The sequence below is a fragment of the Pogoniulus pusillus genome, chromosome 36 (assembly GCF_015220805.1).
Source record: "Pogoniulus pusillus isolate bPogPus1 chromosome 36, bPogPus1.pri, whole genome shotgun sequence".
Classification (NCBI taxonomy): domain Eukaryota; kingdom Metazoa; phylum Chordata; class Aves; order Piciformes; family Lybiidae; genus Pogoniulus; species Pogoniulus pusillus.
In genome coordinates, this window is record NC_087299.1 from 1341544 (window position 1) to 1357328 (window position 15785).

Below are 15785 nucleotides of genomic sequence, written 5' to 3' on the forward strand. Positions count from 1 at the left end.
CTGCTGGGTGAAGTGGCACGGCTGGGCTCGGGGGCAGGGCTGGGCTCGGGGTGCCCAGGGCAGGGCATGCCCGGGGGCGGTGTGTGAGCGGCCCCCGCCCGTGCCCGCTCCCCGCAGTCTATTTCCGGGCGCTGGTGAACTTCACTCGCAGCATCGACTACAGCCCGCGGCTGGAGCTGCCTGACTCGGACGAGTTCCGCGAGATCGCCGAGGCCGTGGTGGACACGGTGAGGGCAGGGGGCGCTGGGGAGGGGGTGCTGGGCTGGGGGGGCACCCATGGGTGCCTTCTGAGCCCCCCCCCCCGGCCCCCTCTTCCATCGCCTCCCCTCCTTCGCCAGCTGGAGTCAGAGTACTACAAAGTGCCCGGGGAGCAGGTGGTCAGCGTCGTGTTCATCAAGTGAGCTGGGGGGGCGGGGGGGATCGGGGGGTAGGGGCAGAGAATGCTGGGGAGGGGGGCAGGAGGGGTGCGGGGGGGAGATGAGGAGATTTGGGTGGGGAGCTGGGGGACAGAGAGGGCAGGGGGGGCTGGGAGGGGATGGGATATGAGGAGGTTTGGGGGGCAGAGAGGGCTGGAGGAGCTGTGGAGGGACTTAGGGGTGTGGGGAGATTTGGGGGAGCTGTGGGGGGAGTTGGGGGTTATGGGGAAGTTGGGGGGGCTGTGGAGGGAGTTGGGGGTGGTGGGGAGGTTGTTGGGGTTGGTGGGGAGGTTGGGGGGGCTGTGGAGGGAGTTGGGGGTGGTGGGGAGGTTGTTGGGGTTGGTGGGGAGGTTGGGGGGGCTGTGGTGGGAGTTGGGGGTGGTGGAGAGGTTGTGGGGGCTGTGGGGGGAGTTGGGGGTGATGGGGAGGTTGGGGGTGCTGTGGAGGGAGTTGGGGGTGGTGGAGAGGTTGTGGGGGCTGTGGGGGGAGTTGGGGGTGATGGGGAGGTTGGGGGTGCTGTGGAGGGAGTTGGGGGTGGTGGAGAGGTTGTGGGGGCTGTGGGGGGAGTTGGGGGTGGTGGGGAGGTTGGGGGGTGCTGTGGAGGGAGTTGGGGGTGATGGGGAGGTTGTGGGGGCTGTGGGGGGAGTTGGGGGTGGTGGGGAGGTTGTGGGGGCTGTGGAGGGAGTTGGGGGTGGTGGAGAGGTTGTGGGGGCTGTGGGGGGAGTTGGGGGTGATGGGGAGGTTGGGGGTGCTGTGGAGGGAGTTGGGGGTGATGGGGAGGTTGTGGGGGCTGTGGGGGGAGTTGGGGGTGGTGGGGAGGTTGTGGGGGCTGTGGGGGGAGTTGGGGGTGGTGGGGAGGTTGTGGGGGCTGTGGGGGGAGTTGAGGATGATGAGGAAGTTGGGTGGGGGCTGTGGGGGGAGTTGGGGGGGTGAGGAGGTTTGGGTGGGCCATGGAGGGAGTTGGGGCATGGGGAGGCTTGGGGGTGCAGGGAAGTTTGGAGGGGATAGGAAGTTTGGGGGTGAGGGAGGAGTTTTTTGGGGGGAGGGAAGGTTTAGAGCGCGAGGGAAGTTTGGGGGCAGCGCAGGGCAGGTTTTGGGGTGCTGGGGAGGTGTGGGGGTGCTGAGCAGGTTTGGTGGGGCTACGTGAAGGTCGGGGGGTGCAGAAGGGACATTTTGGGGTGCTGACCCCCCCACTCCTCCCCTTTGTTTTCAGGCAGCTGGAAGGCGACGTCTTCGTGGAGCTGGACGTGGGCTCGGAGGGGAACGGGGACGAGCGGCAGCTGCGGGCGGTGCTGCAGGACCTGCTGGCCGCAGGCTCCATCGCCTCCTACCAGACCTCCCCCCACGGCTTCCAGTTCCGCCGCCTGGGGGCAGGTGAGATGCTTCGGGGGGGCGCTTGGAGGGGGTCTTGGAGAGGGTAAGGACCTGGTGAGCACACTGTGAGGGAGGGGTCTAAGAGGGACCCTAAATTTTGCGGAGCTACAGGGTTTGGGGGGAGCTCAGGGCACTTCTGATACCCCATCCCTGCCCCTGTGCTCAGCACTGCTCAGGCCACCCCTGCAGTGCTGTGTCCAGTTGTGGGCTCCTGAATTGCAGAGAGATGTTGAGGTGCTGGAAGGTGTTGAGAGAAGGGCAGCAAGGCTGGGGAGGGGCCTGGAGCACAGCCCTGTGAGGAGAGGCTGAGGGAGCTGGGGGGGTGCAGCCTGCAGCAGAGGAGGCTCAGGGCAGAGCTGATTGCTGTCTGCAGCTGCCTGCAGGGAGGCTGTAGCCAGGTGGGGTTGGGCTCTGCTGCCAGGCAGCCAGGGACAGAAGAAGGGGACCCAGGCTGAAGCTGTGGCAGGGCAGGTTGAGGCTGGATGTTGTTAGGAAGTTGTTGTCAGAGAGAGTGATTGGCACTGGAATGGGCTGCCCAGGGAGGTGGTGGAGTCTGTGTGGCTGGAGGTGTTGCAGCCAAGGCTGGCTGGGGCACTGAGTGCCATGGTCTGGTTGGCTGGGCAGGGCTGGGTGCTAGGTTGGGCTGGCTGAGCCTGGAGCTGTCTTCCAGCCTGATGGATTCTGTGTCTGTGATCCCCCCTGCTCCCCAGACTGGCACCTCTCAGCCCCCTCCCGCAGTGGATTCTGGTGGGGGGGGGTGGGGGTAGGAGGTTTCACACTAATTGTGCCCTCCCCCCTCGCCCCCCCACCGCAGTGACCCCCCAGCCCCGTGCCTGCACCGCGCTGGAGTTCAGCTGCGGCAGCGGTGAGTGCGTGGCCGCCGAGTACCGCTGCGACCGGCGCCCGGACTGCCGCGACGGCTCCGACGAGGATGGCTGCGGTGAGACCCCTCCCAGCAACCCCCCCTGCACCCCCGGTCCCTGCCCGAGCCCTCCCCCAATCCCCACCCCCCTGTACCTCCCATAAGCATCCCCCCCCACACCCGCATTCCCCCTCCGTGAACCTCTCCATGTCCCCATCTGGCCCCTCCTTGCACCCCCCGTTTCCCCCCGTGACACCTCCACACCCCCATTCGCTTCCTTAGCCCCCCCATAAACTCCACCTCTGCACCCCCATTTCCTCCCCAGTTCCCCCCAACCCCTCCTTGCACCCCCACGTTCCCTCACACCTCTCCCTGCACCCCCATTCCTCCCTGTACCTCCTGTAACCTCTCCTTACACCCCCATTTCCCCCATGCCTCCCCCTGCACCCCCACCTCCCCCATGGCCCCCCAAACCCTCATTTATCCTCCACAACCTCCTCTGCTCTCCATTTCCCTCCCTCTAAACCCCATACACCCCCTCACCCCCATCTCCCCCCTGCCCCCCACTTTCCATTCCCTAACCCCCATACACCCCCATACACCCCCTCATCCCCATCTGCCCCCTGCCCCCCACTTTCCTTCCCCTAGCCCCCATGCACCCCCTCACCCCCATCTCCACCTGCCCCCCCTTTCCCTCCCCCTAACCCCCCTTCTCCCCTCAGCCCCTGTGACGCGGCCGCCCCCCCCTGCCACCACCTCTCGCCCAATCACCACCCGCCCGCGGAGCACCCTCGTGGCTGCCACCACCCCCTCGGTGCCCCTGCGGCACCCCCTCACCCCGCGCCCCCCCAAGCCGGCGGTGGGCAGTGGGTGCCCGTCGGGCGAGGCCGCCTGTGCCGATGGGCGCTGCGTGCCCCGCGACTACCTCTGCGACGGCGAACCCGACTGCGCCGACGGCAGCGACGAGGAGGCCTGCGGTGAGCACCACCCCGGGGCTGGGGCTGGGGCTGGGGGATGCCCGCTGGGCACTGCCCTGCCACCCGTCGCCTGCCACCCAACACCCCTGTGCATCGCCTGCTGCCTGTCACCCAGCGCCCACCAATGCCCACCGCCCATATGGCATCCCTCACCCACTGCCGGGCACTTGTGGCCCACTGCCCCTTACCTGTCACCTGCAGCCTGGCACGCAGCACCCCTTGCCCACTGTCCATCGGCCACTGCCCATAGATCATCACTCACCACTCACCCACTGTCGACCACTCATCACCCATCACCCACCCATCACCCACCAACCATCCACCACTGCCAGCTGTCCGTCGCTTGCCAGCCATCCGCTGACAGCCACCCATCACCTGCCACCCACCACCCATCATCCATCACCCACCATCCATCACCCACCACCCACCATCCACCACCCACCATCCATCACCCACCATCCATCACCCACCACCCATCATCCATCACCCACCACCCATCACCCATCACCCACCATCCATCACCCACCACCCATCACCCATCACCCACCACCCACCATCCATCACCCACCACCCACCATCCATCACCCACCACCCATCACCCACCACCCACCATCCACCACCCACCACTGATCACCCACCACCCACCATCCATCACCCACCCCACCATCCACCACCCACCATCCATCACCCACCCCACCATCCATCACCCACCATCCATCACCCACCCCACCATCCATCACCCACCATCCATCACCCACCATCCATCACCCACCACCCACCATCCATCACCCACCACCCACCATCCATCACCCACCCCACCATCCATCACCCACCATCCATCCATCACCCACCATCCATCACCCACCATCCATCCATCACCCACCACCCATCACCTACCACCCACCACCCATCACCCACCCCACCATCCATCACCCACCATCCATCACCCACCCCACCATCCATCACCCACCATCCATCACCCACCATCCATCACCCACCACCCACCATCCATCACCCACCCCACCATCCATCACCCACCATCCATCCATCACCCACCATCCATCACCCACCATCCATCCATCACCCACCACCCATCACCTACCACCCACCACCCATCACCCACCCCACCATCCATCACCCACCATCCATCACCCACCACCCACCATCCATCACCCACCCCACCATCCATCACCCACCATCCATCACCCACCCCACCATCCATCACCCACCATCCATCACCCACCACCCACCATCCATCACCCACCCCACCATCCATCACCCACCATCCATCACCCACCACCCACCATCCATCACCCACCCCACCATCCATCACCCACCCCACCATCCATCACCCACCACCCACCATCCACCACCCACCATCCATCACCCACCACCCATCACCCACCACCCACCATCCATCACCCACCCCACCATCCATCACCCACCACCCATCACCCACCACCCACCATCCATCACCCACCCCACCATCCATCACCCACCATCCATCCATCACCCACCATCCATCACCCACCCCACCATCCATCACCCACCACCCACCATCCATCACCCACCCCACCATCCATCACCCACCATCCATCACCCACCACCCACCATCCATCACCCACCCCACCATCCATCACCCACCATCCATCACCCACCACCCACCATCCATCACCCACCACCCACCATCCATCACCCACCACCCATCACCCACCACCCACCATCCATCACCCACCCCACCATCCATCACCCACCATCCATCACCCACCCCACCATCCATCACCCACCCCACCATCCATCACCCACCATCCATCACCCACCACCCACCATCCATCACCCACCACCCATCACCCACCACCCACCATCCATCACCCACCATCCATCACCCACCCCACCATCCATCACCCACCCCACCATCCATCACCCACCATCCATCACCCACCACCCACCATCCATCACCCACCCCACCATCCATCACCCACCATCCATCACCCACCACACATCGTCCATCACCCACTACCCACCATCCATCAACCATCACCCACCACCCACCATCCATCACCCACCATCCATCAACCATCACCCACCACCCACCATCCATCACCCACCATCCATCACCCACCATCCATCACCCACCACCCACCATCCATCACCCACCATCCATCACCCACCACCCACCATCCATCACCCACCATCCATCACCCACCATCCATCATCCACCACCCACCATCCATCACCCACCATTGATCACCCATCACCTGCCATCCGTCACCTACCGTCACCCATAACCCACCCAGTGTGTGCCATCCACCACCCACTGCCCCTGGCTGCCCACTCATCACCCACCATCAGCCTCCCACTGCCCATCTCCCATAATCCATTGTCCTGCAACCACTCCCTGCTGCCCTTCACTTGCCATCCATCCACTGCCACCCACCCATCACCACCCATCCACCCCCTGCTGCCCATCATGTGCCATCCATCCACTGCCACCCACCCATTCACCAACTGCTGCTCACCACCAACCACCCCCTTCCTTTGCCCCCTCCCATGCCCCCTTTGACCCCCTTGACCCCTTCCCCCACCCCGTGCCCAGGTACCCCTTCTCCCTGCGAGCCCAACGAGTTCAAGTGCCGCAATGGGCACTGTGCCCTCAAGCTGTGGCGCTGCGATGGGGAGAACGACTGCGGTGATGGCTCCGACGAGGCTGATTGCCGTGAGTATGGCCCCGGCCTTGGGCACCCTGCTGGTGCCAGCAGCCCCTGGTGACTCGCTGGCACCTCCCGCAGCCACCAAGGCTCCCGACGCGGCCTGCGGCCCAGCTGAGTTCCGCTGCGTGGCCACTGGCACCTGCATCCGTGCCAGCTACCAGTGTGACCGCGAGCCCGACTGCCCCGACCGCTCCGACGAGGTTGGCTGCGGTGAGTGGCACCACGGGGGCACTGCTGCCAGCCTCTGGGGGCGTGGGCTCCTGCTGCTGGGTGGGGGACCTTGTGGTGTGGCTGTGTGCCCAGGGGTGCTGCACCCGAGATGTGGCACAGGGCTGGGGGTGATGTGGCACAGCGCCAGGGTGGGGACATTGGGCCCAGGGCCGTGGCACCAGACTGCAGACAATGTGGCACAGCACTGGGCTGGGCACATTGTGCCTAGGGGCATGGCACCAGGCTGGGGACATTGTGCCCAGGGATGTGGCACTGGTCCGGGGACAGTGTGCCTGGAGACACTGGCATGGAACCAAGCTGGTGACAGCGTGTCCTGGCACTACATAGGCACCAGATAGGCCATGGCACTGAGGAGACTGTGCCCAAGCTGTGCCAGGAACTCTGAGCCATGGCAACAAGCTTGTGGCACTGTTATGGCACTGGGCTGGTGACACTGCACCTGTGCTGTGCCAGGGAGCCTGTGTCATAGCACTAAGCTAGGGACAAAGTGCCTGGGGACACTGTGTCATGGCATCAGATTGGGCACACTGCATTCAGGGACATGGCACTCTACTGGGGACACTGTGCCCAGGGACCTCATGCCATGGCACCAAGCTGAGGATCTTGTGCCATGGCACCAGGGTAAGGACACTGAACTCAAGGACCCTGTGCCATGGCACTGAGCTGGGGACACTACAGCATGGCACTGTACTGGGGGCATTGTGCCCAGGAATCCTATGCCATTGCACCAGGCTTGGGACACTGTGCCCAAGCTGTGCCAGGGTCTCTGAGATGTGCTGGGAGCTGTGTGCTGTGGCACAACGCTGGGTGTGGCACCCAGAGTGGTAGGACCAGGATGATGACAAATGGTGCCAGGACACTGACAGGTGGTGCCAGGGTAGTGATAGGACAGGGTACACAGTGCCCCATGGGGTGGTGCTGTGATGGTGATGGCTGGTGCTGGGGTGTTGTTGGGGTGGCGACTTGAGGTGCCAGGGCAATGCCAGGTGGTGCTGGGGAGGGCAGTGCTTCTGCATATGGTGATGGGCGGTGCTAGGTGGTACTGGGGCAGGGTGGGCAATGCTCCTGCAGTTGGTGTACAGTGGTGATGGGGAGGTGAGGGGGTGGTGACTGAGATTTGCCAGGGTGGTGCCAGGTGGTGATGGATGGTGGTGGGCTGGTGCTGGGGCAGTGCCGGGTGGTGCTATGTGGTGCCAGGGTGGTGCTGGGGCAGTGCTGGGTGATGACAGGGTGGGGTGGGCAGTGCCCCCGCAGGTGGTGACGCTGCCCCGGGAGTCGGTGCGGGCAGTGCCCGGCCAGACGGTGACTTTCACCTGCGTGGCCACCGGTGTGCCCACCCCCATCATCACCTGGCGCCTCAACTGGGGGCACACCCCCAGCAGCCACAGGTGCGGGCAGGGCCTGGCCAGGGCACGGGGGTGGGGCTGCTGATTGGGTGGGGCTTGTGCTGGGCACTGGGTGTGCTGGGCACGGTGTGCTGGGTGTGCTGGGCACCCTGAGTGTGCTGGGCTCTGGGTGTGCTGGGCACTCTGGGTGTGCTGGGTACTCTGGGCACTGGGTGCACTGGGTATTCTGGGTATGCTGGGCACTGGGTGTGCTGGGCTCTGGGTGTGCTGGGTATTCTGGGCACTGGGTATTCTGGGCAGTGGGTGTGTTGGATATTCTGGGTGTGCTGGGCATTCTGGGTGTGCTGGGCACTGGGTGTGCTGGACTCTGGTTGTGCTGGGCACTGGGTGTGCTGGTCACTGGGTGTGCTGGGCACTGGGGGTGCTGGGTGTGGTGGGTATACTGGGTGTTCTGGGCCAAGTGTGCTGGGCACTGGGTATGCCGGGCACTGGGTATGCCAGGCACTGGGTGCTGGGTGTCAGGTGTGCTAGGTGCCAGGTGTGCTGGGCGCTGGGTGTGCTGGGTGTGGTGGCACTGGTTGCTGGGTGTGTTGGGTGCTGGGTGTGCCAGGCACCGGGTGCCAAGTGTGCCACGCAGGGTATCGATCGTGAGCGAGGCCGGGCAGGGCACCCTGACCATCCGGGACGTGAAGGAGGCCGACCAGGGCGCCTACACCTGCGAGGCCATCAACACCCTGGGCATGGTCTTTGGCATCCCGGACAGCATCCTCACCGTCACCCGCCCCGGTGAGCATCCCCCTGCCCTGCCCTGCCCTCCCCGTCCCACTGCCCCTACCCTGGCGCTGTCACTGTCGCTCTCCCACCCTCTGGCGCAGGGCCGTGCCCCGAGGGGCACTTCCAGGTGGCAGGGACATCTCGCTGCCTGCCCTGCTTCTGCTTCGGTGTCACCACCTCCTGCCGTGCCACCGCCCGCCACCGCCACCGCCTGCGCCTCCGCTTCGACCGCCCCGACGACTTCAAGGGTGAGTCCTGGGGAGCAGGGCACAGGGGAGCAGGGACAGGGGAGCAGGGTGCAGGAGAGCAGGGTGCATGGGACAGGAGCAGGGGACAGGACAGGGGAGCAGGGAGCAGGGCACAGGAGAGCAGGGCATAGGGGAGTGGGGAGCAGGGCACAAGGGGAGCAGGGTGCAGGGGACAGGAGAGTGGGGAGCAGGGGACAGGGGAGCAGGGTGCAGGAGAGCAGGGTGCATGGGACAGGAGCAGGGGACAGGACAGGGGAGCAGGGCACAGGGGAGCAGGGTGCAGGGGACAGGGGAGCAGGGCACAGGGGGAGCAGGGCATAAGGGATGCTGCAGGGGCTGAGCCTCTCCTCGCAGGTGCCAACGTGACGCTGCTGGCGTCCCCGTCCTCGCCGGTGCTCTCGGCCACCCAGCTCCACCTGGATGTGGCAGCAGAAGAATTCCAGCTCCTGGACCTGTCCCGACGCTTCCTGGCCCTCGATGCCTTCTGGGCACTGCCAAACACCTTCCTCGGGGACAAGGTGACAGCAGGTTGGGGATGGGGTTGGGACCTCATCTTGAGTAGTGCCTTCAGTTTGGGGCTCCCCAGTTGAAGAGGGACAGAGATCTGCTGGAGAGGGTCCAGCAGAGGCTATGATGATGATGATGGGACTGGAGCAGTGCCTGGTGAGGAGAGGCTGAGGGCCCTGGGGCTGCTGAGAGGGAATTGAATCAATGTCTGTAACTATCTAGGGGCCGGGGGTCAGGAGGGGGGGTCAGGCTTTGCCCACTGCTGCCTGGCACAGGACAAGCAGCAATGGATGGAAACTGCAGCACAGGAGGTTGCAGCTCAACACAAGGGGGAACTTCTTGCCTGGAAGGGTCCCAGAGCCCTGGCACAGGCTGCCCAGGGAGGCTGTGGAGTCTTCTCTGGAGCCTTTCCAGGCCTGTCTGGATGTGTTCCTGTGTGCCCTGAGCTAGACTGGATGGTCCTGCTCTGGCAGGGGTTGGACTGGATGAGCTCTTTGTGTCCCTTCCAACCCCTGACATCCGTGAGCCTGTGACGCTGGTGGCACAGCCACTAACTGCCCACTGATGCTGCCAGGTGGATGCCTATGGGGGAGTGCTGAGCTATGGGGTGCGGTACCGGCTGGGGCGGGGACCCCCCGAGCCCACCACCCACCCTGACGTGGTGCTGCGGGGCCACGGGCGGCAGCTGCGGGCTCGTGCTGGGGCCACCCGGCCTGATGTCCTCAACCGGCGACACCTGCCCTTCACCGAGGTGGGTGCGGGGCGGCAGCGGTGGTGGGGTATGGTGAGGGTGATGGTGGTGGTGGTAGGACTGGTGGATGGTGGTGATGGGTGGGTGATGGTGGTGGTAGTGGTGGTGATGGTGGGTGGTGAGTGATGGTGTTGCTGCTGGCTGGGTGGTGCTGGTCAGTAGGTGATGGATGATGCCAATGGTGATGCTGGTGGCAATGCTGGGGTGATAATGGTGATGATGAGTGGGTGATGGTGGTGGTGATAGTGGGTGGATGATGGTGGTGGTGATGGGTGAGTGATGGTGGTGATGGGTGGGTGATGGTGGTGATGGATGAGTGATGGTGATGTTGATGGGTAGGTGATGGTGGTGATGGATGAGTGATGGTGATGTTGATGGGTAGGTGATGGTGGTGATGGATGAGTGATGGTGGTGATGGGTGGGTGATGTTGATGGATGAGTGATGGTGGTGATGGGTGGGTGATGGTGATGGGTGGGTGATGGTGGTGATGGATGAGTGGTGGTGATGTTGATGGGTAGGTGATGGTGGTGATGGGTGGGTGGTGGTGATGGGTGGGTGATGGTGGTGGTGGGTGGGTGATGTTGGTGATGGATGACTGATGGTGATGTTGATGGGTAGGTGATGGTGGTGATGGGTGGGTGATGGTGGTGGTGGGTGGGTGATGTTGGTGATGGATGAGTGATGGTGATGTTGATGGGTAGGTGATGGTGGTGATGGGTGGGTGATGGTGGTGATGGATGAGTGATGGTGATGTTGATGGGTAGGTGATGGTGGTGATGGGTGGGTGATGGTGGTGATGGGTGGGTGATGGTGGTGATGGATGAGTGATGGTGATGGGTGGGTGATGGTGGTGGTCGGTGATTGTGGTGGTGGGTGGGTGATGTTGGTGGTGGGTGGGTGATGGTGATGGTGTGCAGGTGATGATGGTGAGCAAGTGATGCCAGTGATGATGAGCGAGTGATGGTGGTGCTGGCAGGCAGATGATGCCAGTGGTGGCATCACCCTGGGGTGACACTGTTATGACCATCCTAACAGGACCACTGGGAGGATGAGGAGGGTGCCCCGGTGAGCCGGGAGCTGCTGCTGCTGGTGCTGCAGGAGCTGGAGGGCATCTTCATCCGGGCAGTCTATGACGGGCGCATGGCCAGTGTGGGCCTCAGCGACGTGGCCATGGACATCACCAGCACCAGTGACACCGGCCTGGGGCCAGCTGGGGACGTCGAGGAGTGCAGGTAACATCTGGTAGCGAGGTGGCAGACTCAGTGGCACAGCTGCCAGGATGCCACCGTCACACCACTGTGTCCCCAGGTGCCCGGTGGGCTACACGGGGCTGTCGTGCCAGCGCTGTGCCGCCCGCTTCGAGCGGGTGACCAGGGGACCCTACCTGGGGAGCTGCTCCGGTTGCGGCTGCCATGGCCACTCCAGCACCTGCGACCCAGTTTTTGGGCACTGCCTGGTAAGGAGCGGGGAGGTGACGTGGGGGTGGGGGCAAGGCAGGGTGCCACCAGCCCCTGATGCCACGTGTGCCCCCCCAGAACTGCCAGCACAACACGGAGGGTCCCCAGTGTGAGAAGTGCAAACCTGGCTTCTTCGGCGACGCCACCAAGGGCACGGCCACCGCCTGCCACCCTTGCCCCTGTCCCTACACTGAGTCGTCTCGCAGGTGGGTGCCAACCCCAGGGGCACCCTTGCCCAGGGCAGAGTGTCAGTGTCCCACTGTGCCACCGCCACTGTCACCTGCAGGTTCTCAGAGTCCTGCTTCCTGGACACCGACGGTCAGGCCACCTGCGACGCCTGCACCCCTGGCTACGCTGGGCGACGCTGCGAGAGGTGGGGGGTCCCCATAACACCCCACCCGAGACAGCCCCACCTCATCCCCACCCATCCTCCCCCCGTACCCCTCCCCCCCATCCTCCCCATCCTCCCCCAACCCCCTCCATCCCTCCCATCCTCTCCCATCCCCCCTACATTCCCCCATCCTCTCTCATCCCTCCCATTCGTCCCATCCTCCCCCATCCTCCCCCATCCTCCCCCATCCTCCCCCATCCTCCCCCATCCTCCCCCATCCTCCCCCATCCTCCCCCATCCTCCCCCATCCTCCCCCATCCTCCCTCCCCCCCCCATCATCTTCCTCCATCCTCCTCCCTCCTCACCCACCCTCCCCCCTCCCCATAGGTGTGCTCCAGGCTACGAGGGTGACCCCATCCAGCCGGGTGGCAAATGCACCCCAATCGGTGAGTGGGGGATGCTGGTTGTGGGGTTCTCCCCCCCACCCCTCGCCCAGGGGTGCCCCCCACTCTCACCCTTGCTGCCCACAGGTCAGGAGCTTGTCAAATGCGATGCCCGCGGGGGCAAGGACGATGCCAGTGGCACCTGTCGCTGCAAGGTGCGGGCAGGGTGCCCTGGGGTGAGGGAGGGCTGGGTGCTGCCAATGCCCACAGTACCCAGTGCAACCTCTGCCATGCCATCCAGTAGGATCCCTGGGTACCCAGTCCAGTCCTCTATAGCAGCCAGTCTGCCTCTGCCCCATGGCACCCATTCCAACCCCCCTATGATACCCATTCCAACGCCTCTATGCCACCCAGTCTGACCATCCCACCCCAGCACTCAGTCTGACCCCTGTGGTGCCCAATCCAGTTTCTGGGGCACCCAGTCCCGTCCCCTGCCCCCAGCACCCAGTCCAGCCCCCCCATGGCACCCAGCTTGATCCCCTGGGGCACCAAGTCCAACCTCCTATGGCACCCAGTGTGCCCCCTTCATAGAACCCAGTCCAATCCCTGGGGCACCCATTCCCACTCCCCCTAGCACCCAGTCCAGTCCCACATGGGACCCAGTCCAACCTGCCTGTGCCACCCAGTCCAACTCCACCTTGGCACCCATTCCAAACTGTATGATACCCAGTCCAAACCTCCCCATGGCACTCATTACAAATGCCCTTCCTTGGCACCCACTGCAAACCCTATGGCACCCAATCCAACCCCACCGTGGCACCCAGTCCAACCCTTCCTTGGCACGCATTGCAAGCCCTATGGTACCCAATCTAACCCCACCATGGCACCCAGTACCATCCCTCCTTGGCACCCAGTTCAACCCCTCCTTGACACCCATTGCAAACCCCTAGTACCCAGTCCAATCCCACCATGGCACTCAGTCCAACCCCTCCTTGGCACCCATTGCAAACCCCTAGTACCCAGTCTAATCCCACCATGGCACCCAGTCCAACCCCTCCTTGGCACCCATTGAAACCCTATGGTACCCAGTCCAATTCCACCGTGACATCCATTACAAATGCCCTTGGCACCCATTGCAAACCCTGTGGCACCCAATCCAACCCCTGCTTGGCACCCAATCCAACTCCTCCTTGGTACTAAGTCCAACTCCTCCTTGGCACCCATTGCAAGCCCTATGGTACCCAGTCCAACCCCTCCTTGGCACCCATTGCAAGCCCTATGGTACCCAGGCCAACCCCTCCTTGGCACCCATTGCAAGCCCCTGTGGAACCCATTCCAAACCCCATGGTACCCAGTCCAGTCTCCCCGTGGCACCCATTCCAATCCTCCTTGGCACCCATTTCCACCCCCCGTGCACCCAGTGCACTCTGTTGCCCCATTGCCAGTCCTTGGACTGGTGCTACCCTCAGCCTCTGGCAGCCTCACCCACGGCTGCCCCCTGTGCCCCCAGCCCAACGTGCGGGGCCGGCTGTGCGATGCCTGTGCGGCGGGCACCTTCCACCTGAGCGCTGCCAACCCCGAGGGCTGCCTGCCCTGCTTCTGCATGGGCGTCTCGAGGCACTGCCACAGCTCCGCCTGGAACCGCCACCAGGTACCCAGGCTGTGCCAGGCTGTGCCAGGCTTTGTCAGGCCATACTGTGTCATGTTGAGCCATGGTGTGTGGTGTGATGCAGTGTCATGCCATGCTGTGCTGTGCCATGCCATGTTGTGCCATGATACAAAACATTGTGCCATGCCATTTGGTGTCACTGTGCTATGCAGTGCTGTGTTGTAGCAATGCCATGCTACGTTGTGTCTTGCCATGCCACTGTATGCTGTGCTGTGCCATGCTATGCAGTGTTGTGCCATCCCATGTCGTGCCACAGTGCTCTGCCATGCCATGTCATGTTGTACCATATAATGCCATGCTGTGCCACGTTGTGCCATGCTCTGCAATGTGCTGTGCAGTGCCATGTTGGGTTGTGTCGTGTGTGTCATTATATGTCTCATGATGCCACACTGTGCCATGTAGTGCCATGTTATGTCATACTATGCCGTGTTATGCCATGCAGTGCCTTGCTGCCCCATGTAGTGTCATAGTTGTGCCATGCTGTGCCATTTAATGCCATGCCATACTGTGATACGTCAAGCCATGCCATGGTTTGCTGTGCCATGTTGTGCTGTGCCAGGTAACGCTGTGCTGTGTCATGCTGTGCTGTGCCACACCATGCCCACCCCTGGGCCCTCCCTTCCAGGTGCTGCTCACAGCCCAGGACACGCCGCCGCTGACCCTGGCTAACCTGGCTGGCACGCAGTCGGTGGGCACCGGTGCCCGCTTCTCCTCGCAGCGGGAGCTGCTCTTTGACGCCTTCCAGACCCTGCCCAGTGACATCTACTACTGGGTGCTGCCCGAGCCCTTCACCGGCGACAAGGTGCCAGCGGCGGGCATGGGGACAAGGGTGACAAGGGAGATGTCCCCGAGCTCGGCTCAGCCTCACCACCTGCCCCCCTCCCCCGCTGCAGGTGACGTCGTACGGCGGTGAGCTGCGCTACACGGTGACACACCGGGCACCGGCGGGTGCCCAGCCGCTGCCGCGCCAGCCTGACGTCCTGCTGCAGGGCAATGGCATCCTCCTGGAGCACTTCGCCGATGCCAGCCCTCCTGCCGGTGTCCCCACGACCATCACCGTGCCCTTCCGTGAGGTGAGGGCAGGTGGATCTGCCCCCTCGCCCCCGGGGTGGGGCCGGGGACACGGTGGTCAGCCGCTGGTTGTGCCCGCAGCATGCCTGGCGCCGGGCAGACGGGCGCGATGCCACCCGCGAGCATCTCCTGATGGCGTTGGCCGACGTCGACCTCTTCATGATTCGGGCATCCTACTCAGAGCGGCAGCAGGAGAGCAGGTACTGGGCACAGACAGGGCATGGTGGGGCTGTGGGCAGACAGGGTGCTGCGGGCACACAGGGCACTGGGGACATCCTCTCTGCCCCACAGCCTGGCCGACGTCAGCCTGGACGTGGCAGTGCCACATGCCACTGGCCGCCCGCCCGCGCTGGAGGTGGAGGACTGCACCTGCCCAGCTGGCTACCGCGGGGCCTCCTGCCAGGTGCGACCCTCACTGCCCCCCGCCCCATCCCCGCCCTTGGGCACAGCGAGCGGTGGCTCACCCTGCCTGTGCCCGCACCCCCCCACAGGACTGCGACACCGGCTACACCCGCAGCACCTCCGGGCTCTACCTGGGCACCTGCGAGCCGTGCCAGTGCCATGGCCATGCCAGAGAGTGCCACCCTGAGACTGGTGTCTGCCAGGTGAGCTGGGGATAGCCAGGAGACACCCTTGGGACCTTCCTGGTGGTGCCACCAGTGCCATCGTCTTCCTC

General features: G+C 64.1%; 1 protein-coding gene across 3 annotated transcripts in view; it reads left to right on the top strand.

The window, feature by feature from the left end:
• The window catches only part of HSPG2 (heparan sulfate proteoglycan 2), a 67865-nt gene that overhangs the window by 13437 nt on the left and 38643 nt on the right, over positions 1-15785 (top strand). For all 3 annotated transcript variants that reach the window (XM_064172354.1, XM_064172356.1, XM_064172355.1), the window contains 24 exons: positions 118-227; positions 339-397; positions 1630-1790; positions 2605-2730; positions 3375-3629; positions 6226-6345; positions 6419-6550; positions 7815-7959; positions 8555-8703; positions 8793-8939; positions 9294-9457; positions 10021-10197; positions 11234-11430; positions 11507-11654; positions 11734-11861; positions 11942-12028; positions 12374-12432; positions 12517-12584; positions 13880-14020; positions 14664-14840; positions 14932-15111; positions 15191-15309; positions 15401-15512; positions 15601-15714. In XM_064172354.1, coding sequence (XP_064028424.1) covers positions 118-227; positions 339-397; positions 1630-1790; positions 2605-2730; positions 3375-3629; positions 6226-6345; positions 6419-6550; positions 7815-7959; positions 8555-8703; positions 8793-8939; positions 9294-9457; positions 10021-10197; positions 11234-11430; positions 11507-11654; positions 11734-11861; positions 11942-12028; positions 12374-12432; positions 12517-12584; positions 13880-14020; positions 14664-14840; positions 14932-15111; positions 15191-15309; positions 15401-15512; positions 15601-15714 — 3275 coding nt within the window. The remainder of the gene's footprint in view (positions 1-117; positions 228-338; positions 398-1629; positions 1791-2604; positions 2731-3374; positions 3630-6225; positions 6346-6418; positions 6551-7814; positions 7960-8554; positions 8704-8792; positions 8940-9293; positions 9458-10020; positions 10198-11233; positions 11431-11506; positions 11655-11733; positions 11862-11941; positions 12029-12373; positions 12433-12516; positions 12585-13879; positions 14021-14663; positions 14841-14931; positions 15112-15190; positions 15310-15400; positions 15513-15600; positions 15715-15785) is intronic.